Here is a 26,842-nt window from a genome sequence, read left to right as displayed (position 1 = left end):
ATGAATGTAACACTGTAATAATGTATCTCACTGTAATAATGATTCTCACTGTAATAATGAATCTCACTGTAATAATGTTTCACGGTAATAATGTTAGTCACTCTAATAATGTATGTTACTGTAATAATGTTTCACTGTTATGTTTCACTCTAACAATGTAAGTCACTGTAATAATGTAAGTCGCTGTAATAACAGCGTATGGACTGAACCCTGGAGGAGGCCCAGATGTTCCTGGTTTTCCTCATCTGGGCCGAGTCAGGCCCAGATGTTCCTAGTGTTCCTCATCTGGGCCGAGTCAGGCCCAGATGTTCCTAGTGTTCCTCATCTGGGCCGGGTCAGGCCCAGATGTTCCTAGTGTTCCTCATCTGGGCCGAGTCAGGCCCAGAAGTTCCTAGTGTTCCTCATCTGGGCCGGGTCAGGCCCCGTCTCCACCCTATGCCCCCCCGACCCAACACGACTGCAGCTGCTCCTAAACATCTTAGAGCGACTTCAGCCTCAATACGCCGTCTGCACGGCGCCAACCCCCGCAGGGCGGGACACGGCGCCGTGAAACCAACGGTTTGAGGAGCGCAGCGGACGATGGAGCCGGATGTGTAACACACATCAGGATGTGTAACACACATCAGGATACGTCTGACTCCTGCCCGGTAACAGGATGTGACCGGCTAAGGACTTTAGCCTTGAGAAGGCGGATCCATTTATGAATGAATATGACCAATGGAAACTTGCCAGGATAAAACTGAAAAATAATATCGTATACTGCAGGAGTTAGAGGCTTTTTGGTAAATATTTTAAATCCTGGATACCCATCATGACTGCATACTTTAGTTCATGTAATACTAATATGTGTCTAAATCACTACGGTGCTCGAGCCGTGAATCCTTTGTGTGTTTGTGTGTTTGTGTGGATGTGTGTAGTAAATAGTTTGGGTCTCTCTCCTCGACCTCATTTCCCCGGCCCGCGCCCGCTCAGCCAGAACGCTTCCCTCGGAAACACTCCACGCCTCCAAACATGCTGACGCTCTCATTCAACTCAGTCCATCTTTCACCGTGAAGAAAAACCAACAAACACAAAGTGTGTCTCTCACCAGAGCTCCCAAGTCTCTGTGTCAAACACGGAGGAGGATGTGATGTCAGAGAGCAGGATGTGATGTCATCTAGAGAGCGAGTGAAGCGGTCGTAATAAACTAAATATAAACGCGTACAGGTCAACTGTTAGAAACAGGGTCATGAGACTAAGACTTCAAAATGTACAAAATATCCTTGATCCTCGTTTCCTATTTTCTCCTCAAACAATCAAAAAGAGCGATGCAAACCGTTCACGCATAATGCCCTAACGCTAAAACAAACCCCAAATATCACAGTATCTCTCAGGAAACAAAAATCATATCTACAATGATCCGCATCTCATTTCTCTTTCTTTTTTTTTTACCTTAACGGAAAATATCCACACACACACACACACACACACACACACACACACACACACACACACACACACACACACACACACACACACACACTCACACACACAAACACACACACCCCTCCTCAACCTCCTCAAAACAAATAAAAAATGTGGTAACAGACATAACGGACAGAAGTTTGACACGAAGTCAGGGGCTCGGAAAAAAAAAAAAAAAACGTTATTTTTTCTAACACAGACCGTCGATGTCCGGTAAAGAGAGCGACATCACTTCCTCTAAATGAGGCAGAACCAATAGCCAATCCCGTGCATGATGTCCATGGGTGATGCATGTCTGTACGTGTGTGTGTGTGTGTGTGTGTGTGTCTTTGTTTGTGTATGTGTGTGTGTGTGTGTGTGTGTGTGTGTGTGTGTGTGTGGGGCACACGTGCATGTCGCTATGACGACACGGCCGACCAGAGCGGCCGCTGATCGGTCGTCGGTTTGATGACGACCCAGGAGAGGATCAATAAAAAGCCGATCGGCGTCTTCTCCGCGCTCTCGCCCCGCAGAGTTCCACTTCCTGTTGTTTTGTTTGTTTTTTAGCAAAAATATCATGCAGTCTTAAGCTCCGACGGCCACACCGGCGGTCCGATGTCGACCCGGCCGTTTGCCAGAGCGGGAAAAAACGGGAAAACAGAAGGAAAAGAAAAACTCCCAAGTGTTGAAACTCTTCCGGCGCGATTCTTCAGAAACATTCACGTCATCCGATGAACACTTTGTACAGCAGAAAGGTCCTTCGAATTCACATGTGTGTATATATAAATATAATATATAGAAATATGCATATACATATGTTCAACTTGTATATGTGTATACATATTCAGCAGGGGGGAACTGTATCAAAGCCAAATCAACGAGCTCTCAAAATATGGCCCATTATTCCTATGGGGGTGCGCCTCAGTTCACGTAGTACAGCCAGTAGATGAGGTTGAAGAAGCCAAAGGTGATGGGGAAGATGACGCGCGACCACTTGTCGATGGTGCTGACGTCCGCCAGGTTGGGGATCTTCAGCTTGAGCTTGGACGAGCGCCGCCGCAGCCGGCAGTTAGCACGGCTACGCATAGCGCCGCGGTCCAGTGAGTGGTGGCCGAAGCCATCGCGCTGCGTCATGGGCTTCCTGAACTGGACGCTGGAGCTGTCGAAGGACATGACCGAGTTGAGCGAGTCGCTGACGCTGCCGCCGCCGCCGTCCGACGGCATCACCTCGTTGTTCATCTCCAGCGTGGTGAGCAGGATGTTACCGTAGGCGTCCACCTGGGGGAGAGGGGGGAGAGGGGGGAGATGGGGGAGATGGGGGAGATGGGGGGGAGAGGGGGAGAGGGGGGGGGGGAGAGGGGGAGAGGGGGGGAGAGGGGAGGAGAGAGGGGGAAAAGTGGGGGGAGAGGAGAGGGAGAGAGGGGGAGGGGGAGGAAGAGGAGAGGGGAGAGGGGGAGAGGACAGGGAGAGGGGAAGAAGGGAGAGAGAGGGGGGAGGGGAGAATAGAGGAGGGGAGAGAGGGAGGAGAGAGGAGAGGGGGAGAGGAGAGGGAGAGGGGGGGAGAGAGGGGTAGAGAGGGGGAGGGGGAGAGGAGAGGGGGGGAGAGAGGGGGAGGGGGAGAGGAGAGGGGAAGAAGGGAGAGAGAGGGGGGGGAGAATAGAGGAGGGGAGAGAGGGAGGAGGGGGGAGAGGGGGAGATAAGAGCGAGGGTGTAGGGAGAGAATGAGGACGAGTAGAGAAGGGAGAGAGGCAGACCAGAGAGCGATAGAGAGAAAGAGAGAGAAAGAGAGAGAGTCAAAGTGAGTCAGGTGTGGCCTATATCCCCCCCAGCCCTCCTCCCCATCCCCTAAGTCCCCAGATGAGTTCTGATCTATCAAGTTAACTACACAGGCCATGCACCCCCCCCCCCCCTCCAATAAGCCCCTCCCCCTAGCTCCTAGCTAAAGCAGCATGCAGGGATGACACGGAGGTCCTGTCCATCATGCTTTAGAGACACACATAGCTGTTATCTACGTTCACATGTTAGCGGTACACAAGTGATTCATTAAAGAACCGCACCGGTCTGAGTGATGAAACCACGGCAACCGTCTCCTGGCTTCATGAAACATCCGCTACCCGTAGCATTTGTCAAAATTGCTTTGTTGTGGCGAGCAGCATTCAGAACGCGTTCACCCTCGCAACGAACACAACAGCATTCAGCACGCGTTCACCCTCGCAACGAACACAACAGCATTCAGCACGCGTTCACCCTCGCAACAAACACAACAGCATTCAGCAGAGTTCACCCTCGCAACGAACACAACAGCATTCAGCAGAGTTCACCCTCGCAACGAACACAACAGCATTCAGCACGCATTCACCCTCGCAACGAACACAACAGCATTCAGCAGAGTTCACCCTCGCAACGAACACAACAGCATTCAGCAGAGTTCACCCTCGCAGCGAACACAACAGCATTCAGCAGAGTTCACCCTCGCAACGAACACAACAGCATTCAGCAGAGTTCACCCTCGCAACGAACACAACAGCATTCAGCACGCATTCACCCTCGCAACGAATACAAAGCATTCAGTAGGGGTGGGAAAAATAATCGATTCTTCGATGCATTGCGATTCTCTCTAGAACGATTCTGTCTCGATGCATATCAATTAATAATCAGAATTAAAATATATATGTATATATATATATATTTTTCAATTTGTTCACCTGCTGCAACATTCTGTTCGCCAGAGAGGGATCATTTTAGAAATTTTAAAACTATTTAATTTATCTTCAGTGTGTATTGATCAATCTGATTTGTCTTGACACGATTGCGATTCAGCCTACTCATAGCATGCACACAAACTCACAGCCAGACACAGGAACTCCTTCTAATTCAAGAGCAGCCTTTTCTTTAATGACATAGAAAAGAAACATTAGAAAGAAAATAAAACTGAAACCAATTTTTACAGACCTCCATATTGTGTTGTAATGCAAGCTGCATTGATTATTGCATTGTTCATGGAAAGTCATGTTTGTAACAAAAGCTTTCTCTCTAATAAAATATAAGATAAGTTAATTCATCTGTTGATGTCTTTAATGATCATCACAAAAGTAGGAAGTGATTAGAAAACTCTGAGTAGCAAACTCAGATGTATATATATATTTTTGAAAATCACGCATGGAAATGTACATAAAAAAATTTGTTGCATCAAGATGCATCGATAATCGCTTTAGAATCGAATCGTTGACCTCATAATCGGAATCTAATCGAATCGTGAGGTGCCAAGAGATTCCCACCCCTAGCGTTTAGCATGCGTTCACCCTCGCAACGAATACAACAGCATTCAGCAGAGTTCACCCTTGCAAAAAACACAACAGCATTCAGCCCCAGTTCACCGTCACAACGAATATACACAACAGCATTCAGCACCCGTTCACCCTTGCAACAAACACAACAGCCTTCAGCACGCCTTCCCCTCGCAACAAACAACAGCATTCAGCAGAGTTCACCCTCAAAACAAATGCACACAACAGCATTAAACACGCGTTCATCCTCGCAACGAACAGAAAAGCATTCGTGACAAGTTCACCCTCGCAACGAATATACACAACAGCATTCAGAACTTTGTCATATAGGAATTTGATCACCACACAAGTTCTCGACCCGATGATGAGTTTCTACAGAGACTAAAGTGCTGCTGCTGTTGTCAACATTCGTCTGAGAAAAACTCTTCGATGCTCTTCTTCAGGATCGGTACCAAAAAGCAATTTTAACAATTTCTATGGGTTGCGGATGTTCCAATGATTCCAGGAGAGACAGATGGCTTGATCAGCGAGACCGGCGGGTCCTTTAAAGTCTGGCCTAGGTGGGTAGCCCTCAACTGGGGGGCTCTGCCAGCAGTGTCCTACAACTGTGATATGATTCCTAAATCATGTACCCCGACTTTTCTTTGCTCCTCGAGATAGAGATTTCTCCGCTGTGTAAATGACCTGAAGGTGTTGGTTTGATACGGCGCGGAAATGGAGTCCTTGCAATGTGAAAGAAAAGATGAAGAGAACATTAAAACACCTATAAAGTACTGACAGAGTAAAGCATGTTTTTGATATAAGGTCACAAAGTGCAAAAGACAAGTCATTTAAAAACAGGTACAACTCTGGAGAAGCATTAGTCGTCTTTGAAGAAACAAACCACTCATCACAAGGGGCTTCATTCAGGGTTCCTTACGAGGCCGTGTCAGGACATTTGCTGAAGCTGCAGTGGCATCATTGAACAATTTTTATCTTTAAAAGTTATGTAGAAAAACAAAAACGAAACACGAAAGTAAATAAGTCAATGAAAAGTTGTTTCGCTACTCTTTAAAAATAAAGAAATAACAAGCGAAGCAAAGGTGCGTATCCAGGACACAGCATAGAGGGAGGAGGGAGGGAGGGAGAGAGAGAGGGAGGGAGGGAGGGAGGGACGGAGGGAGGGAGGAGGGAGTGAGAGAGAGGGAGGGAGGGAGGGAGGGAGGAGGGATGAGGAAAGGAGGGAGGGAGGGAGGGAGGGAGGGAGGGAGGGAGAGGGAGGAGGAGGTAGGGAGGGAGGGAGGGAGGGAGGGAGGGAGGAGGGAGTGAGAGAGAGGGAGGGAGGGAGGGAGGGAGGGAGGGAGAGGGGAGGTAGGAGGTAGGGAGGGAGGGAGGGAGGGAGGAGGGAGGGAGAGGGGAGGTAGGAGGGAGGGAGGGAGGGAGGGAGGGAGGAGGGATGAGGAAGAGAGAGAGGGAGGGAGGGAGGGAGAGGGGAGGTAGGAGGTAGGGAGGGAGGGAGGGAGGAAGGGAGGGAGGAGGAATGAGGAAGAGAGAGAGGGAGGGAGGGAGGGAGAGGGGACGTAGGAGGTAGGGAGGGAGGGAGGGAGGGAGGGAGGGAGGAGGGATGAGGAAGAGAGAGAGGGAGGGAGGGAGGGAGGGAGGGAGGGAAGGAGGGAGAGGGGAGGTAGGAGGTAGGGAGAGAGGGAGGGAGGGAGGGAGGGAGGAGGGATGAGGAAGAGAGAGAGGGAGGGAGGGAGGGAGGGGGAGGGAGAAAGGGAGGGAGGGGGAGGGGGAGGGAGGGAGGGAGGGAGGGAGGAGGGAGGGAGGAGGGATGAGGAAGAGAGAGAGGGAGGGAGGGAGGGAGGGAGGGAGGAGGGAGGGAGGAGGGATGAGGAAGAGAGAGAGGGAGGGAGGGAGGGAGGAGGGAGGGAGGAGGAGGACGAGGAGGGAGGAGGAGGAGGCAGACCTGTTCTCGTAGTCTCTTCTCCTCGTATCGCGGGCGCTCGTTGTTGACCTTGTTGATTCTCTCGTTGATCTTCTTCTGCTGCTGCGGCCCGCGACCGAAGAAGACGTAGTTGACGAAGGCGTACTCCAGCAGCGCCAGGAACACGAAGACGAAGCAGCCCATGAGGTAGACGTCGATGGCCTTCACGTACGGAATCTTGGGGAGCGTCTCCCGCAGGTGGGTGTTGATGGTCGTCATGGTGAGCACCGTGGTCACGCCTTCGGAGGAGAACGCCATGCACACAGACCATCTCAAAAACCAGTTCAGGGCGGATCAGGGAGGCTTTTGGTCAATGCTGGCACTAGAAAAGCATTTTTTGGTCATTTTCAGTTGTTTTGAGCAACCAGATTAATGCGAGCTATGGAATCAGCATTAGCAGGAACAATTAGCAGTGATGAGTATTGATGGTTCTGGTTTCCACAAATGATACCACAAACAAGTACCTTCAATTCTAGTAAAGAAAACGAGCATCCACCGCTGTTCCTCTTCCAGGAACAGTGGGAGTTCTACGAACGTTTTTGGAGATAGCGTTTCGTGGAATAAGAATCTAATTTGACTTGATTCGTCTTGAGTAGCCAGAGACTACGTTCAGACAAGGTGCTGTTTGTGATTTCAGTTAAAGCAATCATTGTGTCTGTGAGGTGACGCCTTCCAGCTCTGTACCGCAATCATCTCATCACCAGACCATGCGAGGCAGCTCCGATGAATTTACACAACTTAAATTAAATCAATTTAGAAAAAAAATAATCACGCTGTACGACTCTTGCATAAGTCGTATAGCGGCAATAGGCGATAATAATAATCTACCACTTTATCGATCACAAAGATATTTGTGAGTGAAAGTTGGTAAACTATGGGGAGCGAGAAGGAAGGAGGAGTTGTTCCGATGCGAAAACAAAAATAAACCAATGCAAAAAGATGTAATAAGGCAAAACATCTAAGAGGTTCCAAATAACTGTGAAGATGGATTCCCAAGACTGAGAATCAGAAGAATCAATGATTTGACATCCATCTTCCAGTCGCCATCTTACAGCTTCTTCAGAACTCAACTGGCGGTGGACTGGAGGTTTCTATCTGGAGCTCCTCCAGAAGACCCTTCAGATAGACCAGGAGGACCTCCAAGAGGACCTCCAGAAGACCCTTCAGATAGACCAGGAGGACCTCCTAGAGGACCTCCAGAAGACCCTTCAGATAGACCAGGAGGACCACCAAGAGGACCTCCAGAAGACCCTTCAGATAGACCAGGAGGACCTCCTAGAGGACCTCCAGAAGACCCTTCAGATAGACCAGGAGGACCTCCAAGAGGACCTCCAGAAGACCCTTCAGATAGACCAGGAGGACCTCCAAGAGGACCTCCAGAAGACCCTTCAGATAGACCAGGAGGACCTCCCAGAGAACCTCCAGAAGACCCTTCAGATAGACCAGGAGGACCTCCAAGAGGACCTCCAGAAGACCCTTCAGATAGACCAGGAGGACCTCCTATAGGACCTCCAGAAGACCCTTCAGATAGACCAGGAGGACCTCCAAGAGGACCTCCAGAAGACCCTTCAGATAGACCAAGAGGACCTCCTAGAGGACCTCCAGAAGACCCTTCAGATAGACCAGGAGGACCTCCAGGCCGGTCTGAGGCCGGTCTACCTGGAGGTCCTCCTGGTCTACCTGGAGGTCTTCAGGTCTACCTGGAGGTCCTCTGGTCTACCTGGAGGTCCTCTGGTCTACCTGGAGGTCTTCTGGTCTACCTGGAGGTCCTTTGGTCTACCTGGAGGTCCTATGGTCTACCTCGAGGTCTTCTGGTCTACCTGGAGGTCCTCTGGTCTACCTGGAGGTCCTCTGGTCTACCTGGAGGTCTTCTGGTCTACCTGGAGGTGCTCTGGTCTACCTGGAGGTCTTCTGGTCTACCTGGAGGTCTTCTGGTGAGGCCGGTCTTACCCAGGGCCACGCGGGCGGCCGAAGCGTCGTAGTTGATCCAGAAGGAGACCCAGGACAGGATGGTGATCAGGATGGAGGGCATGTAGGTCTGAAGGATGAAGTATCCGATGTTCCTCTTGATCCTGAAGCTCAGCGACAGGCGGGGGTAGGAGCCTTCAGGAGGAGGAGGAGGAGAGGAGGACATTGCGTTAACATTGAGTCATTATCCACAGCAAGGTCCTACGCTTCATTCAGAGTAAGGCTGAGAAAAATGAATATATTCAGATCAGATGGAGCTACCAAAACGTTACGGTAATACCAACCAACTCAAAGACAACAGAAGGTCTGCAGCAGCCATCGCTATCAGAAATACATCATTACTCAATGTAGTTTTTGTTTTTCATCAGCCAATTTCATCCAAAGCAACTTACAGTGAATTGTTTGTCGATACATTACATTTAGGAGCATGTAGGAGCACAGACACCAGGATACAGCAGGCAGGGGTTAGACAGTAACAACGATCCTGTAGGTGTTAGACAGTACCCAGGATACAGCAGGTAGGTGTTAGACAGTAACAACGATACTGTAGGTGTTAGACAGTACCCAGGATGCAGCAGGTAGGTGTTAGACAGTCTGGACTGTGGATACTGCCAGTCATGGTTGGCGAGATACTAGGCAGTTAGTCCCCACTAGGATATCACCTCTAATTCAGATTATTAATTTATCCGCATCGAGACGGAATCGTTCTAGAGAGAATCGCGATGCATCGAAGAATCGATTATTTTTCCCACCCCTAGCTATCACTACGCTATCACTAGTCTATCACTATGCTATCACTTCGCAATCACTAGGCTATCAATAGGCTATCACTATGCTATCACTACGCTATCACTTTGCTATCACTAGCCTATCACTAGGCTACCACTATGCTATCACTAGGCTATAGGCTATCACTACACTGTCACTAGGCTATCACTACGCTATAATTACGCTATCACTAAGCTATCACTACGGTTTCAATACGCTATCACTTTGCTATCACTTTGCTATCATTAGGCTATAGGCTATCACTACGCTATCACTAAGCTATCACTAAGCTATCACTACGGTTTCACTACGCTATCACTTTGCTATCACTTTGCTATCAGTAGCCTATCACTTGGCTATTACTATGCTATCACTTTGCTATCACTAGGCTATAGGCTATCACTACGCTATCACTAAGCTATCACTACGCTATCACTAAGCTATCACTACACTATCCTGCCCCTCTCCTCAAACAGTGAGTCAATGACTCCTACAGTCGGTTCTCTGACGATGGGCGCCGCCGTCATCGCTCCATTTGTTCAGATGGAGCACTTAATTTCCCCACTGCGAGGGAGTTCTTTCCAGGGATGGGTTCAATTCCAATCAAACATGGCAGAAAGTCGCAAAGACGGCAAATTTTTCTGCAACCCCTTATCTGTGCAGGCAGATCACGGCCCAGAGGACCGTCATAGAGAGCGGACGTTTACCACCACTCAATCTGTCCTCTAAACATCACCAAAAGGGCGGTTAAAATGTGTTTAGTTACAGCGCGGCGCTGGGACACGACACAGCCCAGCGAGACGCAAAACGCAATATCAGCTGCTGCATCCATTGATTTGTGATTTTCTTCTTTGTCATTTCAAGGAAATACAGCAGCAAAGGTTTGACAAACCTGTAGAAACTGCCATCCATTATAAGGCGGTGGATCTATTCAATTCAAGAAATAATTTAAAGTTAGCTTTGCTTTTTGTTTACTATTGAGTCGTGTAGCGGACACCTTCTTCCATAGCTACTCGCAGTGAGGAAGATGCACGTCCCTACAGGCTGAACAGCTAGAGGTTAGCTCATCTTGCTCAAGGTTATGTTGCATACGTTGGGGATCAAACCCAGAACCTTTGGGGTTGGAGGTTCTGGGGAATCCCCCAAATCACTAGATTACCCTAGCCGATCCGAGCGCTGGTGGGTAGTGGCGCAGAATTAATCAGGGGGGAACACTTTAATCTTTTAGTCAGGAGTGGCGCTCGTGGGGGCCATAGATTTATATGTGGACCCGCCCCCAAACCCGGCCCTCCTGTCCCTGAGATCGAGGGACAGACGGACGACGGCGGTTACCCCGTCGGTCGTACCTGTGGTGAAGCGGACCTCCCTGGACACCAGGCGCAGCGCCACGATGGAGAACTGGGGCAGCTCCAGCTTGTCCACGCCGGTCACCGCGTTGTCCCCGCCCTGCCAGAAGAACACGATGTCGTCCGTGGTGTAGCCGTCTGGCCCGGGGAAAGCAGAGAGCACCAGAGTCAGTCTACAACAACCACCACTGTAGTCATGCATGCCTCCCCAAGAGGAGAGCTGTTGTTGGATTCGACCGTCTGGCGGAGGACATGTCGTAGCTGTGTCAGACAGACGCTCAAACCGAGAAGTAGGGGGTGTGTGGAGGACTTTGTGAGAGGAAAACAGGAGGATTTTGTTGTTAGAGCGGCAAAGGAAGACAGATTGTCTGTGCGGCGAGAATAAAGCAAAGTGTTGCATGGCTGTGCGTTCTCGCTCTCACCATGACGCTGGCACCAGATCTGTTCTCCAAACACTGCATTTTCAATTAGTGAGTCCAAAAAAAACTGACTGTTGCGGTAGTCATCCGCTAACTTTACTGGCTGCCAATGCTGGGTGTGGGGGGGGGTGAGAGGAGGTCGGAGGGCAAACAGAAAGCTGGCAGGGTGTTGCGTGTTAATGTGTTGGTGCCGGGAATTCAGTTTCACGCTGAACACAGCGCCAGCGATTAGTGGAAAACTGTTGGGAAGAGGTGACGATGTCCCGACCATGAAATTATAAAACGACAAAGGACAGAGGGCTAAGAATAGCGTGTCGGAGCGTCTGATTCGCTGCTGGTGAGGTGGTGGGAGACGGGTTTTGTCCTCGCTTTTATCTCCCCAGCGCAGGCGGCACATGGTGGTGTGTCGTAGTCCTCATGTACAACGGGGTTTCATCAGCATACAAACACAATTAAAGGCCAGTACTAATGATGCTCTGGCGGAGGCAGGGAGGGCCACTGATAGGCAAAGGGGTGGGGGTGTGTTTGTGTGTGGGACCTTGCAATAGCTCTCAGGGATATGAAATGAACGGAAACCTGAGGGGAACAATTGGAGTGAAGTGAGGGGCTGGATAGTGGTGGGAGGACGATCGTAACCTTGACATGAAGTCGCCGCGCTTGACATCAGTAAAACGAATGAGGAGGAGGAGGAGGAGGAGGAGGAGGAGGAAATGGGCAGGAGGCTGCTGGCTGATAAAAGGGTTCATCGCCGGGAACACGGGAAAGAGGTGAGAGGATTGAGATATTTCCCATGCTCCTTAGCGACCACAATACATTAAAATGACTTATGGTGCTCGCTTATGGCAAAGACCACTTTAAAATATCGGAGTTAACTTGATTTTCCCATTATCAAAGGGACAGTTCGCAGTTTTAACGCATTTAAGCCGACTGTTAGGGTTGTGAGAAAGAGCGTTTAAGTACCGCAGTTAAATTTTGCAATATAATCGTGTAACCAGATTGAAACGACTTGTAGCGTCAGTTGGTGGATGGAATATTTATCGAATGCAGTTCTTTTTAAATTTAGGTAAAAGAACAACAACAACAAAAATAAACAGCAAACGATCCCGTTAAGCTGAAGATATGAATCAAGGCGGTTTGTACATTAAGCTCCAGAGAGGAGTTTAACAGCAGTGTCTGCGGGGCGGCGGAGAAGTTCTTTGGAGCAGGTCGTTGTTTACGGGCTGGGCTCCCCGTGGAACGCCCAGCCCTCGGCCCGTCCGGACGCCACGCCCTCGCCCCAGAGGGCATGACCCCTCCCGGTCATTAAAGAGGCGGGGGGGGTCATCAACTGGCCTCTGAGGAGGTATGAGCAGCAGCAGATCCTCCCACTAACCTACAGTCGCCCGCCCAAAGCACGTATAAACGGAGAGCTGGCGCCCACCGCTTCTGTTCCTCCGTAACCACGGGGGGGTTGATCTGTCAGCAGGCCCCAGCAGGGGGGAGGGGGAGGGGGGAGGCTACGTCTCCAGGGACCAGATGAGGGCCCCTGTACAGTTGCGTTTTGTTTGTACATGTTTTATAAAACGCTTTGTGATTAGGGTTGAGATCAGAGTGCACTGCCCCCTAAATGCAAAACAGTCTTGCCCATTTATTACATGAATTATGCCAGCATATACTCATCTGCCTGTGCACTTTTTTATCATTTATCTAAGCCAATAGAATCAGGGGTGCCATGTGTTGAGCGCTCCTCAGAACCACCTCAGGTGTTTCTTTAAGACGTTTGCTGCAGAGAAAAGCTCCTGTAACACTCTCCTTCGTATTATATTTCATATGATAATGCGCTTGTTCAAACTCTGAACCATAACATGATCAGAGAACGCCGGCCCAGGTACCAGCTCCTCTCTGCTGCCGTCCAAAAAGACCCTGCATATTTAATAGACAGATCCAGATGGTCTGTAATTAAATTGATTCATGAGAACTATTGTAATACTGAAATATGCATTCCCTCAGCAGAAGTAAAAACCCATGAGTGCAGTAAAGTCTTTTAATTCGCTGTATCATATATACTGCATATCCACGTAGTCAGCAAAGTAGCGATGCCAATAAGGGAATCAAACACCATTTATTTTATGAAGCTTTTCAACAATTGACGGGGCATGATGGATGCGTGCCGTTTTTCTCGCAGCGCAAACGGTTTTCATTCAAATCGTGTTTCCACTCCGCTTTTCTGTTGACGAATCACAAGCCTTTTTCCCTTTAATTATTTGTATGGATTTACATCTGTGTGATCGGCGCCGCTGAAGGGCGGTTACACAACGGGGCGAGGGGTTCGTCAGAGCCGCTCTCTGCCCTGTCATGCGGCCGCCGCTGACTCGCAGACCAGCAAAGCATGCTCAGTGGTTTCCATGCCAACGCTTCTTTGGTAACCATGGAGCCAAGTCCTTTTTCTTTTTTTTGTGTGAAAAATAAAAGAAAGAAGAAGTTCCATTTGATGTATTCAGCAGCAGCTGTTTGGGAGCCCGTTCTAGCGGACTCACCACCGTTATCGATCAGATGAATCCAGCGCTGATGAGCTCACTATGATGATGTCGCTCATTAGTGCGCCACAAATTAAATGACTATTTGACCCCCCCTGAAAAAGCCACAAATCATGTTTGACTCTCCGTCCGATTAAATTGAAAGCGTAATCAATACACATTAGCCCGGGCGTTCGATTCCATCTCCATTTGTCATTGGGCGGCCTCTTGTTAACATGGGTGTGTATGGACACACTTCACACATTGGACTGATCATCAGCCTCACACCAGAGGGCTTTTAGACGCTTAAGAAGGGCTTTTGTACCTGAACGTGGATTCTTACGTTGAATTCATTGCACCACTGCATCTTCTACGCATATTTCCTATGTTTTAACCACAGTGTTTCACACATTGTGAAAATATTGTATCAAAATATTAAATTAAATCTATTTTATTACGCACAAACATTGTTTGGATGCATATCTATATCTGAGCTGGATGCAGCTGTGTGTTTGAGGCTGTGTTCAAATGTTGTGTCTGGATATCATTTAAAACTTGTATTTAATGTTAAGTTGCGTTGGGTTCTGACTCACCCTGGAATGAACTTTGTGACAAAAGATAATCTTGAAACTTTGGACTTCTCTCTACAAGCCAAACTTTTACAGCATCTTCCTGTGATCCATTCGTACCACCGAGCCTGATCACTGAACCCTCATGAACTCACTCAGACTGTCAGCCCCGCGGCGGGAGGCGTGAGAGGGGGAGGGGGAGGAGGGTGAGGAGTAGGGTGAGGAGGAGGAGGAGAGGGGAGGGGGAGGAGGAGGGGGAGAGGGGAGGGGGAGGAGGAGGGGGAGAGGGTGAGGAGTAGGGTGAGGAGGAGGAGGAGAGGGGAGGGGGAGGGGGAGGGTGAGGAGTAGGGGGAGGGTGAGGGGGAGGTGGACACCGGTCCAGGGGTCGGGATGTGCTCATGTTTAAGTGGAGATGGGCGGGGTGATAAGAGAACGGGGCAGGGAGGGGGGCCAGGGGCCAGGGGCCTCAGGGAGGGGGGCCAGGGGCCTCAGGGAGGGGGGAGTGGGCCCTCAGAAGTGTGGGCGGGGCCACAACAGATGACTTGTTGGTGCCTTTTGTTTTGCACTCACAGCTCTCGATCTCCAGGGTGCAGTTCTGCTCGTCCAGCGGGTAGCGCCGCAGGTCCATCATGCAGGCAGCCGTGGTGGTGATCCTGGAGAGGGGGAGAGGGTTAGTGAACAGGGTGGAGGAGGAGGGAGGGTTAGTGAACAGGGTGGAGGAGGAGAGAGGGTTAGTGAACAGGGTGGAGGAGGAGAGAGGGTTAGTGAACAGGGTGGAGGAGAGAGGGTTAGTGAACAGGGTGGAGGAGGAGAGAATGTTAGTGAACAGGGTGGAGGAAGAGAGAGGGTTAGTGAACAGGGTGGAGGAGGAGAGAGGGTTAGCGAACAGCGGGGAGGAGGAGAGAGGGTTAGTGAACAGGGTGGAGGAGGAGAGAGGGTTAGTGAACAGGGTGGAGGAGGAGAGAGGGTTAGTGAACAGGGTGGAGGAGGAGGGAGGGTTAGTGAACAGGGTGGAGGAGGAGAGAGGGTTAGCAGGGTGGAGGAGGAGAGAGGGTTAGTGAACAGGGTGGAGGAGGAGAGAGGGTTAGTGAACAGGGTGGAGGAGGAGAGAATGTTAGTGAACAGGGTGGAGGAGGAGAGAGGGTTAGTGAACAGGGTGGAGGAGGAGAGAGGGTTAGCGAACAGCGGGGAGGAGGAGAGAGGGTTAGTGAACAGGGTGGAGGAGGAGAGAGGGTTAGTGAACAGGGTGGAGGAGGAGAGAGGGTTAGCAGGGTGGAGGAGGAGAGAGGGTTAGTGAACAGGGTGGAGGAGGAGAGAGGGTTAGTGAACAGGGTGGAGGAGGAGAGAGGGTTAGCAGGGTGGAGGAGGAGAGAGGGTTAGCAGGGTGGAGGAGGAGAGAGGGTTAGTGAACAGGGTGGAGGAGGAGAGAGGGTTACTGAAACAGTGGACGTAGTTCTTATCCTTACGGTCCTGGGGGTCAATGCATCCTGAGCATGGGTGGCCAGTAGGGTCTCAAACCCCTAACCCTGCCAGTGTTAATGCCTTGCTCTAGCCGTTGACCTAGACAGGGAATCAGATCCCTACCATGACCGTGCCAATGCCTTGCTAACCAGTTGAGGTAGACCGGACCAGTAAAGTTTTAAATGGTGGCCTTATTTACTAGAAGTCTCTGGTTTGGACCGGAACAGAATCAGACCAAATTCTCGTTCCCCAAACCTTTCCTCGGCACTCTGTGATTGGCTGCAGCTCTGACCGCACAACAGGAAGTGAGTTGTGGCGCACTTCCTTCCTAACCTTCCATTCAAAAAGATGATCTTCCACATATGCAGACGTGATGATGTGGTGACAGAACACAGCAGAGGATTGGAGCGGAATCGTCCTCCAGGACATGTGACATGTTTTAACACGTGTTACGTAATGAGGACATCACGCTGTTGGCCTTTCATAACCTTCCCCATGTGTACCACATGCACACGGACACGCTGAATGTATTTACACCCAGAGACCGGGGGTTGGATGCCCGGGAGAGGGTTTGGTGTGAGGGATGAGCAGAAAACCAAATACTACAATATTCCACTCAGAGTACAATGTGAAGGAATGCTTACAGCAGCACAAAACCCCAGGTGCCGTGACAACCAGCCCCTCTCCCGTTATCGATTACCAGGTTAAATATACTTTATTATGTTCTCATGCGCTCCCGTAGGATTGAAACAAGAACGATTTTATTAAGATTAAAAAATATTGCCGGGCAATATGGAAATGTAATTATCTTTTTTTCAGATCAATCTCTGTCACACGTACACAAGGTTTTCTAAATTGATTTTAGATCCTTATTCTTTTTTCCGTGCTGCTGACGTGCAGGAGTGCGGCGTTATGAATGATGGATGCCCCGCCTCTCTGTGGCCATAAATCCTGTTGCCGTGCAGGAAGGCGGCGGGGGAGCCCAGCCGCGATGCTACGGCGGCGTTCAGCTGAAATATCTTATATACAGATAAATAATTCACCCCGAGCGCGGCTCATTGTCACCGTTCCGTCGACAGCGTGTTCCTACACGGCCGAGGTGTGGAGCAAGCGGCTCACCTCGGAGCTCCGGTCTGCTGGGGAGTCGACTGCTGCTGAGACCACGCACTAAATATTTACACCAGAGCTCCTCTCACTCAACCTAAGACTCCTTCTAGGAGGAGACATCTGCAGCACAGACCACAGACCACAGACCACAGACCAGACCACAGACCAGACCACAGACCAGACCACAGACCACAGACCAGACCAGACCACAGACCAGACCACAGACCAGACCACAGACCAGACCACAGACCACAGACCAGACCACAGACCACAGACCACAGACCACAGACCACAGACCAGACCACAGACCAGACCACAGACCAGACCACAGACCACAGACCACAGACCACAGACCAGACCACAGACCAGACCACAGACCACAGACCACAGACCACAGACCACAGACCACACCACAGACCAGACCACAGACCAGACCACAGACCAGACCACAGACCACAGACCACAGACCACAGACCACAGACCACACCACAGACCAGACCATAGACCAGACCACAGACCACAGAGATGAAAAATGTATACGAGAATTACGTCTTACAATTAGCAGTGCAGTCTTAGTGTTAGCAGTGTGGTCTTAGCATTAGCAGTGTAGTCTTAGCGTTAGCAGTGTGGTCTTACAGTTAGCAGTGTAGTCTTAGTGTTAGCAGTGTGGTCTTAGCGTTAACAGTGTAGTCTTAGCGTTAGCAGTGCAGTCTTAGCGTTAGCAGTGTAGTTTTAGCATTAGCAGTGTAGTCTTAGCATTAGCAGTGTGGTCTTAGCGTTAGCAGTGTGGTCTTACAGATAGCAGTGTAGTCTTAGCGTAAGCAGTGTGGTCTTAGCGTTAGCAGTGTGGTCTTACAGTTAGCAGTGTAGTCTTAGTGTTAGCAGTGTGGTCTTAGCATTAGCAGTGTGGTCTTAGCGTTAGCAGTGTGGTCTTACAGTTAGCAGTGTAGTCTTAACATTAGCAGTGTAGTCTTACAGTAAGCAGTGTAGTCTTAGTCTTAGCAGTGTAGTTTTAGCGTTAGCAGTGTAGTCTTAGCGTTAGCAGTGTAGTCTTAGCATTAGCAGTGTAGTCTTAGGGTTAGCAGTGTAGTCTTAGTGTTAGCAGTGTGGTCTTAGCATTAGCAGTGTAGTCTTAGCATTAGCAGCGTGGTCTTAGCGTTAGCAGTGTAGTTTTAGCATTAGCAGTGCAGTCTTAGCATTAGCAATGTGGTCTTAGCGTTAGCAGTGTGGTCTTACAGTTAGCAGTGTAGTCTTAACATTAGCAGTGTAGTCTTACAGTAAGCAGTGTAGTCTTAGTCTTAGCAGTGTAGTCTTAGCGTTAGCAGTGTAGTCTTAAGGTTAGCAGTGTAGTCTTATCGTTAGCAGTGTAATCTTAGCATTAGCAGTGTAGTCTTAGCGTTAGCAGTGTAGTCTTAGTGTTAGCAGTGTGGTCTTAGCAATAGCAGTGTAGTCTTAGCATTAGCAGTGCAGTCTTAGCGTTAGCAGTGTAGTCTTAGCGTTAGCAGTGTAGTCTTAGCGTTTGCAGAGTAGCCTTGGCGTTAGCAGTGTAGTCTTAGTGTTAGCAGTGTGGTCTTAGCATTAGCAGTGTGGTCTTAGTGTTAGCAGTGTGGTCTTAGGATTAGCAGTGTGGTCTTAGTGTTAGCAGTGTAGTCTTAGCGTTAGCAGTGTGTTCTTAGCGTTAGCAGTGTGGTCTTAGCGATAGCAGTGTGGTCTTAGCGTTAGCAGTGTAGTCTTAGCGTTAGCAGTGTATTGAAAAGAAAAAGATCTATCTATTATTATTATTATTATTATTATTATTATTATTATTATTATTATTATTATTATTATTAAAGTTAGCAGTGTAGTCTGTCAGGTTTCTATTATTATCTGTATTCATCCCTTTTGTTTTTCTATTTTCTGCTCAGCCCTGTCAGTTTCATTTATTTTGTTTTAAAAATAAAGTGTCGGGTTATTATTATTATTCTGACATGTTGGATCGATTGTGCACGTTCCCATCTACGATGCCCACGTATAGACGTCCAGAACCCCGCCCTCCCCTGCATGTGTAAGACATGATATGCAGTTATGTTTAAAATATAGCGTCTACACTGAGTTGTGTGCGTGTTGAAAGCTATAGCTGAAGGGACGAGGCAGCCCTGTTAAATTAACCACGTCCATTCTGTGAATGATGCTGTCGTTGAATATAATTGGAAAACAAAATATGTTGTCGTCGTTCCCCCCCCCACTCTGCGCACGCACGCACACACGCACGCACACACGCACGCACACACGCACGCACACACGCACGCACACACGCACGCACACACACACACACACACAAACACACACATAATTCACTTGCAGTCGGATGGTAGGATGGTTCTGGGAAGGTACTGGGAAAATACCAGGAAGATACTAGGATGGTACTAGGAAGGTAGGATACTATGAAGGAACTAGGAATCTAGGAATGCACTAGTAGGAGTATACTAGGATAGAACTAGGAGGAGGATTATAGGTAAGGATGGTAGGATGGTGAAGAAGAGTCACTGAGGATAAGGGAGGTATGTGTGGGGGTGCAAAGAGAAAGAAGAGGATGCAGAGAAGCAGAAGAGAGAAGCGCTCAGAGGAACGTCCTGTTTCTTTATGGCTCCCATTGATGCCGAGACGCTTTCTGCAGCAGCAGCAGCAGCAGCTCTGCATTCAGAGGCTCTGTATTGTGTTGCTATCTCCCGCCTTCCTCTCTACCGAGGACCAGGAACTATTGATACGTTGGCATCGCATTATCCATCCCGCCGATCCCAACTGAATTACCCCAGGAGTTGTTCCAGGAATGCAGTCTCAGGCGTTTGCGGACCGGGTTGCGTTTACGGGGGCCGTGTTGATTCTTTAAATAAGAGACCTATAGAGAAGACGTATGGCACAAACGTGCCATAAAAATGTGCACACGCCGTGCGGCCCCCCTCAGAACTGCGAAGGAAGCGCGATCCGGAATAAAAACCACAAAGTCAGGCGCCCGCCGCTGATGGAGTTAAAGCCGGAGTTATCGGCGATTTCTATAGACGTCGTGTTTTAAATTGATGTTTACGCTTCTGTCAGCACAACAGATTCAATTAGGAGTGAGGCGATGTTTCACAAACACATGTTCTCTATTATTCTAATGACGCGTGGACACATACACACACACAACTACCCACTGGAAACAACAATGTGAATATACCCTTTATAATAAGCTACAAGATTAGTTTGTTTGAAGATTTTGAACTTTTCTTCTTGGAAATGAAGGAAGTATCAGCAAACTGTTTTCATCATCAAGAACGTTTACTTTCTAACTAACGTGAGGTCTAGAGATGATCTAGAGACGGTCTAGAGACAGTCTAGGTACGATCTACAGATGGTCTAGAACCGGTCTAGGTACAATCTTGAACCGGTCTAGGTACGATCCTGAACCGGTCTAGGTACGATCCTGAACCGGTCTAGGTACGATCCTGAACCGGTCTAGTACAATCTAGAGACAGCCTAGTACGATCTAGAGACGGTCTAGGTATGATCTAGAACCGGTCTAGGTATGATCTAGAACCAGTCAAGTACGATCTAGAACCGGTCTAGTACAATCTGGAACCGGTCTAGTACGATCATGAACCAGTCTAGTACGATCTAGAGATTGTCTACGTTCAATATAGTTGTGGTTTAAGTACGATCTAGAGCCGGTCTAGGTAGAATCTAGAGGCGCTAACCCCTGACCCAGCACGGCGGTCAATCAGTCGTCTCTCTGCACACTCTGCAGATCCCGTCGACCATCGATCGGGTCCATCAGCGATCCGGCTGATCCGGCGGAGTCCTCACCTGAGGCCGCGCCCCGTTGGAGAGTCTCAGACGGATCGCTGATGGAGCGTAGAGACGCTGTGTGTAGGTCTGACCCCAACCGAGGACAGGATGTCCCCTAAGGCCTGGCCCCTATCCTAACCGGGCTCTAAGGGGTCTCTCTCTCTGGACGGAGGAACGCTTAGGACACATGAATATACAAGATGATGAAATGTTTCCTATGTTTTAATCAAAACCTTTTCTCCTCATTAATCATGAATGAGGAGCAGGCTGGTGGAGGGCGAGAGCGCCTGACTCCCTAAGAGGTTGGGACTGCAGCCTGCCCTAAACACCCTTACCCCGACCTGCTACTCAATGAGTACTGTCTAACCCCGACCTGCTCCTCAGTGAGTACTGTCTAACCCCGACCTGCTACTCAATGAGTACTGTCTAACCCCGACCTGCTCCCCAATGAGTACTGTCTAACCCCGACCTGCTCCTCAATGAGTACTGTCTAACCCCGACCTGCTCCCCAATGAGTACTGTCTAACCCCGACCTGCTCCTCAGTGAGTACTGTCTAACCCTGACCTTCTCCTCAGTGAGTACTGTCTAACCCCGACCTGCTCCTCAATGAGTACTGTCTAACCCCGACCTGCTCCTCAGTGAGTACTGTCTAACCCTGACCTGCTCCCCAATGAGTACTGTCTTACCCCGACCTGCTCCTCAGTGAGTACTGTCTTACCCCGACCTGCTCCTCAGTGAGTACTGTCTAACCCCGACCTGCTCCTCAATGAGTACTGTCTAACCCCGACCTGCTCCTCAATGAGTACTGTCTAACCCCGATCTTCTCCTCAGTGAGTACTGTCTAACCCCGACCTGCTCCCCAATGAGTACTGTCTAACCCCGACCTGCTCCTCAGTGAGTACTGTCTAACCCCTACCTGCTCCTCAGTGACATCAACCCCTACCCCTTAGGGGGTAGGGGTTGGTAGGGGGTATCTGAACCTCCTTTCTAGAGAGAGAGATGGATATATAGATCAATAGATAGATAAATAGAGAGAGAGATATAAAGAGATACACTGATACACTTTAAGAGAAAGATTAAGAGTAAAAAAGATTGAATAGAATAATAAAAATAGATCATGTTTGCATGGAAGACCAAGAAGAATGTCAGAGCGCAAGGTTTAGAAACTTCAGAGCCATATTGAGATTGCAATCGCTCAAAGAAAGTTTCCTGTTTTAACAGTTCTCTATTTTTCATGTATTTATAGTTTTTAACAACGCTGTGTGTGTGTGAGTGTGTGTGTGTGTGTGTGTGTGTTTGCCTGTGTGTTTGCCTGTGTGTGTGCCTGTTTGTGTTTGCATATATATATATGTGTATGTGTGTGTGTGTATGTGTGTGTGTGTGTCCCTTTGTGTGTGTGTGTGTTTGTGTCCCTTTGTGTGTGTGTGTGTGTGTGTGTGTGTGTGTGCATTTGTGTGTGTGTGTGTGTTTATATATGTGTGTGTGTTTGTGGGTGCGTTTGTGTGTGTGTGTGTGTATATGTGTGTGTGTGTGTGTGTGTGTGTGTGTGTGTGTGTGTGTGCGCGTGTGTGTGTGTGTGCGTGTGTGTGTGTGCACTTGTTCCAGGGTCAAACGAAGATCCTAAAATAGCCATTGATTGAACATCAGCTGCTGTAGATCGAGACCTCCTGTTGGGGGGGGGAGACATGGGACAGGGAGGAGGAGGGGTGGAGATAAGAGTCAGTGAGGAGGAGGAGGTGGAGGACGAAGAGGAGGTGGTGAAGTATGGGACAGGAAGGAGGAGGAGATGGGAGGAGGAGAGGAGGAGAGGAGAGACCTGGGGAGGTGTTGTTGTGTGTGATGGAGGAGGGAGCCATCTGCCGTCATCCTGACCGTGACCCCTGAGGTCTCTGAGGACCTGGTTCCCTTCAGCTGAGACACGACAACATAACATACGAGCTCCTAGAGGACCCAGAGCTGCTCCTAGAGGACCCAGAGCTGCTCCTAGAGGACCCAGAGCTGCTCCTAGAGGACCCAGAGCTGCTCCTAGAGGACCCAGAGCTGCTCCTAGAGGGCCCAGAGCTGCTCCTAGAGGACCCAGAGCTGCTCCTAGAGGGCCCAGAGCTGCTCCTAGAGGACCCAGAGCTGCTCCTAGAGGGCCCAGAGCTGCTCCTAGAGGACCCAGAGCTGCTCCTAGAGGACCCAGAGCTGCTCCAACCTTCACCTCTGCTTTATATCAAAAGCAAAGGTTTAGAAGACCTGGAAGCTCATTTCTACCACAAATAAGACCTCCTGGGTTTACCTACGCTTAAATGACCTTCCTGTAATGATTCTTACACATATAAGGCCTTCCTGGATCCTACCTCAGCCCATATAAGGCCTTCCTGGTTCCTACGGTTCCTACCTCAGCCCATATAAGGCCTTCCTGGTTCCTACCTCAGCCCATGTAAGGCCTTCCTGTATCATACGGTTCCTACCTCAGCCCATATAAGGCCTTCCTGGTTCCTAGGGTTCCTACCTCAGCCCATTTAAGGCCTTCGTGGTTCCTAGGGTTCCTACCTCAGCCCATATAAGGCCTACCTGGTTCCTAGGGATCCTACCTCAGCCCATATAAGGCCTTCCTGGTTCCTAGGGTTCCTACCTCAGCCCGTACAGCACGGTTCCGTCCGGGTGCAGGCGGATCATGCGGTTCTTAACGGTGACGCCGTGCAGGAAGGACTTCTTGTCGTTCAGGAAGTAGGTGTCGGGCAGCCAGAGCTGGTCGGCCACACGGTTGTCCAGCGTCAGGTTCAGGCTCATCTCGTTGTACGCCAGCCGCTTGTCCCGCCAGCTCTGCTGGAAATACATGGTGATGGTGTAGTCCTGGAGGGGGAGGAGAGGTGCACCGTGAGCTAATGCTAACACATGCTAATGCTAACATAGCCCTGTCGCAGGGTGGTGTAGTCCTGGAGGGGGAGGAGAGGTGCACCGTTAGCTAATGCTAACACATGCTAATGCTAACATAGCCCTGTCGCAGGGTGGTGTAGTCCTGGAGGGGGAGGAGAGGCGCACCGTGAGCTAATGCTAACACATGCTAATGCTAACATAGCCCTGTCGCAGGGTGGTGTAGTCCTGGAGGGGGAGGAGAGGCGCACCGTGAGCTAATGCTAACACATGCTAATGCTAACATAGCCCTGTCGCAGGGTGGTGTAGTCCTGGAGGGGGAGGAGAGGCGCACCGTGAGCTAATGCTAACACATGCTAATGCTAACATAGCCCTGTCGCAGGGTGGTGTAGTCCTGGAGAGGGAGGAGAGGCGCACCGTGAGCTAATGCTAACACATGCTAATGCTAACATAGCCCTGTCGTAGGGTGGTGTAGTCCTGGAGAGAGAGGAGAGGAGCATAGTGAGCTGATGCTAATGCTAACATAGCAACGTCGTATTGTGTGGTGTAGCGTACGGCGTTAACTGAGCTAATGCTAACACTACCCCGTCATATCGGGTGGCGTAGCGTACAGCGCTAACTGAGCTAATGCTAGCACAACCCCCATCAGACCGGGTGATGTAGCGTACTACAGCTAACTGAGCTAATGCTAACATCACCCCGTCGTATCAGGTGGTGTAGCATACTACAGCTAACTGAGCTAATGCTAACATAGCCCCGTTGTATCGGGTGGTGTAAGGTACTGCGCTAACTAAGCTAATGCTAACACAACCCCGTCAAATCGGGTGGTGTAGGGTACAACGCTATATATTTCTTTATTCGATCATATCCTTGTCTTCTACTTAGGAGAATGAAAAATATAAATAAATCTCTAAATGAAACCTTGCAGATCCAAACTAAGGAGCAGATGACAAAGACGATGGAAAATATCAGTTTGGAAGCAAGGACTCATTATCATTCCTGTTTTCCCAGATAAAAGCAGCCCTAAATAATGTTTTCATAGATGGCATATTTAAAATATTATTTTTTCCTCGATAAAAGCACCACAGAAGTCCAATATAACTGAGTTCTTATGACGTGTTCTTGTACATCCAGTCTTATAGTTGTAGACTGCTAAGTGGAGTGAGGAAATGTGAGTTATTCAGCTAGACATAAAATGACCTACATATCTCATATCACAGCCTTGTCTTGTCCTATTAAAGGCGTATCCAATACAAACGCCACACACACACCCATGAGGCAGTAGACCCTGCTTCTTCACCTTAAATACTCAAACATACATATTCCCATGCTGTTTTATATTGTAATGTTTACATTCGTAAATGCAAAAAATATTTATTTTACATTAACGTAGTTAATAGTAGAATTTACATTAACGCTGGAGTTGGTGTGGTTTTCGGGTGTTAAGATCAAAGTTGATTTAATGTAATGTAAATTTATTTGTAAAGCACATTTAAAAAACAAAAACAGTTGACCAAAGTGCTAAAAATATATTTAATGTATTTAATTGAAACATTGAAACAATAAAGTCAAGCTAATGCTTGTGCGTGGTTGTGGAAAAGAGGAAGGCTACCAACTCACCATGTTAACTTCGGATATCGAGTCGATGCTGGCGATGTTGATGCTCATTCCTACGATCACTGGAAGACCTAAAAGAGAGCAAGCAGAGAGTGGTCACCAATACATCCTCAACTCTCCTACATTCAAGACCTTGAACAACACTGCTCCAAACAACTAACCATGCTAATTTCAAAGCTAAGCGACTAACCCAAATCTAACCGAACATACATAGAACATACATACATCTACAAAATGTATACACATTCAAAAGGGGTCATTCTTTTACATTTAGAAACATCGGACAACCAGTTGGCAATTTGACCCGTTGATTCAAACAAAAGAGCTTTGTGTTGAAAAGCAGCAACATTTGATTGGGAGAAACGAATATAAGAAAATATTTGGAACCAGCCTTGAACTGCAGTGGAGATTAAAGAGAGAGTCATTCCAGCGACCCTCAGCTAAAAGCCATCATGTCGACACGTAGAAGACTTTTCTCGATAAACTGATATAACAGGGTTTCAGTGCACAGCTGCGTTTCCTCCACCCTGTCCTGGAGGAGCCGGGAGCCAGCGGGGGCCATCCTGTTCTAGGCCAACATACGCCCGGCCGTCCCCTCTTCATTCAGCCCGCATGGAAGAGCATCCCGCTGATTCAGTTACGGGGACGGAGTTAGCAGCGAGTCAAGCGATGTCAGGCCCGGGGGGGGCGGTCTCACCGCGGGCGAGGAGGCGTCCGACCCTCCTGAACTCTGAGCACGTGCAGATCTCCACGCCGTCAATCCTCACATCATCACCGTTACCGCCCGCCGCCTGGCACCGGGCCAAGGAAAAGACAAGTTGCGGCAAGTATTCCAATCTCTGGAGGAAGGTCACCGCCTGCCTCCGCCCCCCCCCCACCCATCCATCTCCCACCTCCTCGGTGTCACCGCCGGGAAATGGACTAATAAATAAGGGCATGCTGTGGTCCCGGGCCGGCACCCGCTGGGCAGGAACCAGATCCATCACCGCGATGAGCACTTATCACTTAGAAAGCCCCGTCGCTGAAACAATGCTTCATTCAGACGACTGCTGTTGTTGTGGGCGTACGTACACATCGCCTCGCATGTCGTCCCAGCATGCATTAGGGCTGGGGAAATGCTCTTCTGTCAGCGCATAAATCCAGATCGTCCTCATGGCTTGCTGGCCATGGCGGCTCTACCATGCGTACGTTTCAGGACCTTTTAAACTCTGCTTTGGTCACGGACCACCATGTACACGTGCTAGGAACAGTCCCTCACAGGGTGATACTGTACACTACTCGTCAGTTAACCGGGGTTGATTTAAAGCGACTTACAGCAAATTCAGACATAGGTACGAGGGAACTAGGAGGTAAAGGTAGAAAGGGGACATTGGGGATCGAACCCTGAACCTTTCCCCTGTGACTCAAACCCCATCATTAGGCGATCGGAGACCATCCGGTCTATTCATCCAGCATCCATCTTAGAGGTCATTAGGGCGGAGTGGGAGAGCCTTCTAGAATGTTTGGAATCCACGACGACTCAATTGGACATGTTTAGCTCTGCGTTCGTTCCATTTCCGACCCATGCAGCGTTTAAAACCTGTGTCAGTTGAGTTGCCATGGTTTCTCCCCCAATGGTTCTACAAGGTTCCCCCTGCCGCTGGGAGGACGAGGTCTGTGAACTCCTTCAGGAGGTCTGTGGTCTCCTGTGTCCTTCAGGAGGTCTGTGTTCTCCTGTGTCCTTCAGGAGGTC

At 49.3% G+C, this 26,842-nt stretch overlaps 1 protein-coding gene across 1 annotated transcript in view; it reads right to left on the bottom strand.

Moving 5' to 3' along the window:
- Window positions 1–2,364: 2,364 nt before the first annotated feature.
- The window catches only part of gabrb4 (gamma-aminobutyric acid type A receptor subunit beta4), a gene marked incomplete at both ends in the record, with an annotated part of 42,162 nt that continues 17,684 nt past the window's right edge, over window positions 2,365–26,842 (bottom strand). The window contains 8 exons of the mRNA XM_079738729.1: window positions 2,365–2,721; window positions 5,363–5,452; window positions 6,676–6,932; window positions 8,644–8,796; window positions 10,776–10,913; window positions 14,829–14,911; window positions 23,252–23,472; window positions 25,114–25,181. Of these exons, the coding sequence (XP_079594855.1) occupies window positions 2,365–2,721; window positions 5,363–5,452; window positions 6,676–6,932; window positions 8,644–8,796; window positions 10,776–10,913; window positions 14,829–14,911; window positions 23,252–23,472; window positions 25,114–25,181 (1,367 nt within the window). The remainder of the gene's footprint in view (window positions 2,722–5,362; window positions 5,453–6,675; window positions 6,933–8,643; window positions 8,797–10,775; window positions 10,914–14,828; window positions 14,912–23,251; window positions 23,473–25,113; window positions 25,182–26,842) is intronic.

Source organism: Pollachius pollachius (assembly GCF_949987615.1).
Source record: "Pollachius pollachius genome assembly, chromosome: 6".
Classification (NCBI taxonomy): Eukaryota; Metazoa; Chordata; class Actinopteri; order Gadiformes; family Gadidae; genus Pollachius; species Pollachius pollachius.
The sequence above is the reverse complement of the archived record's forward strand: the minus strand, read 5'-3'. Positions and strand labels throughout refer to the sequence as shown.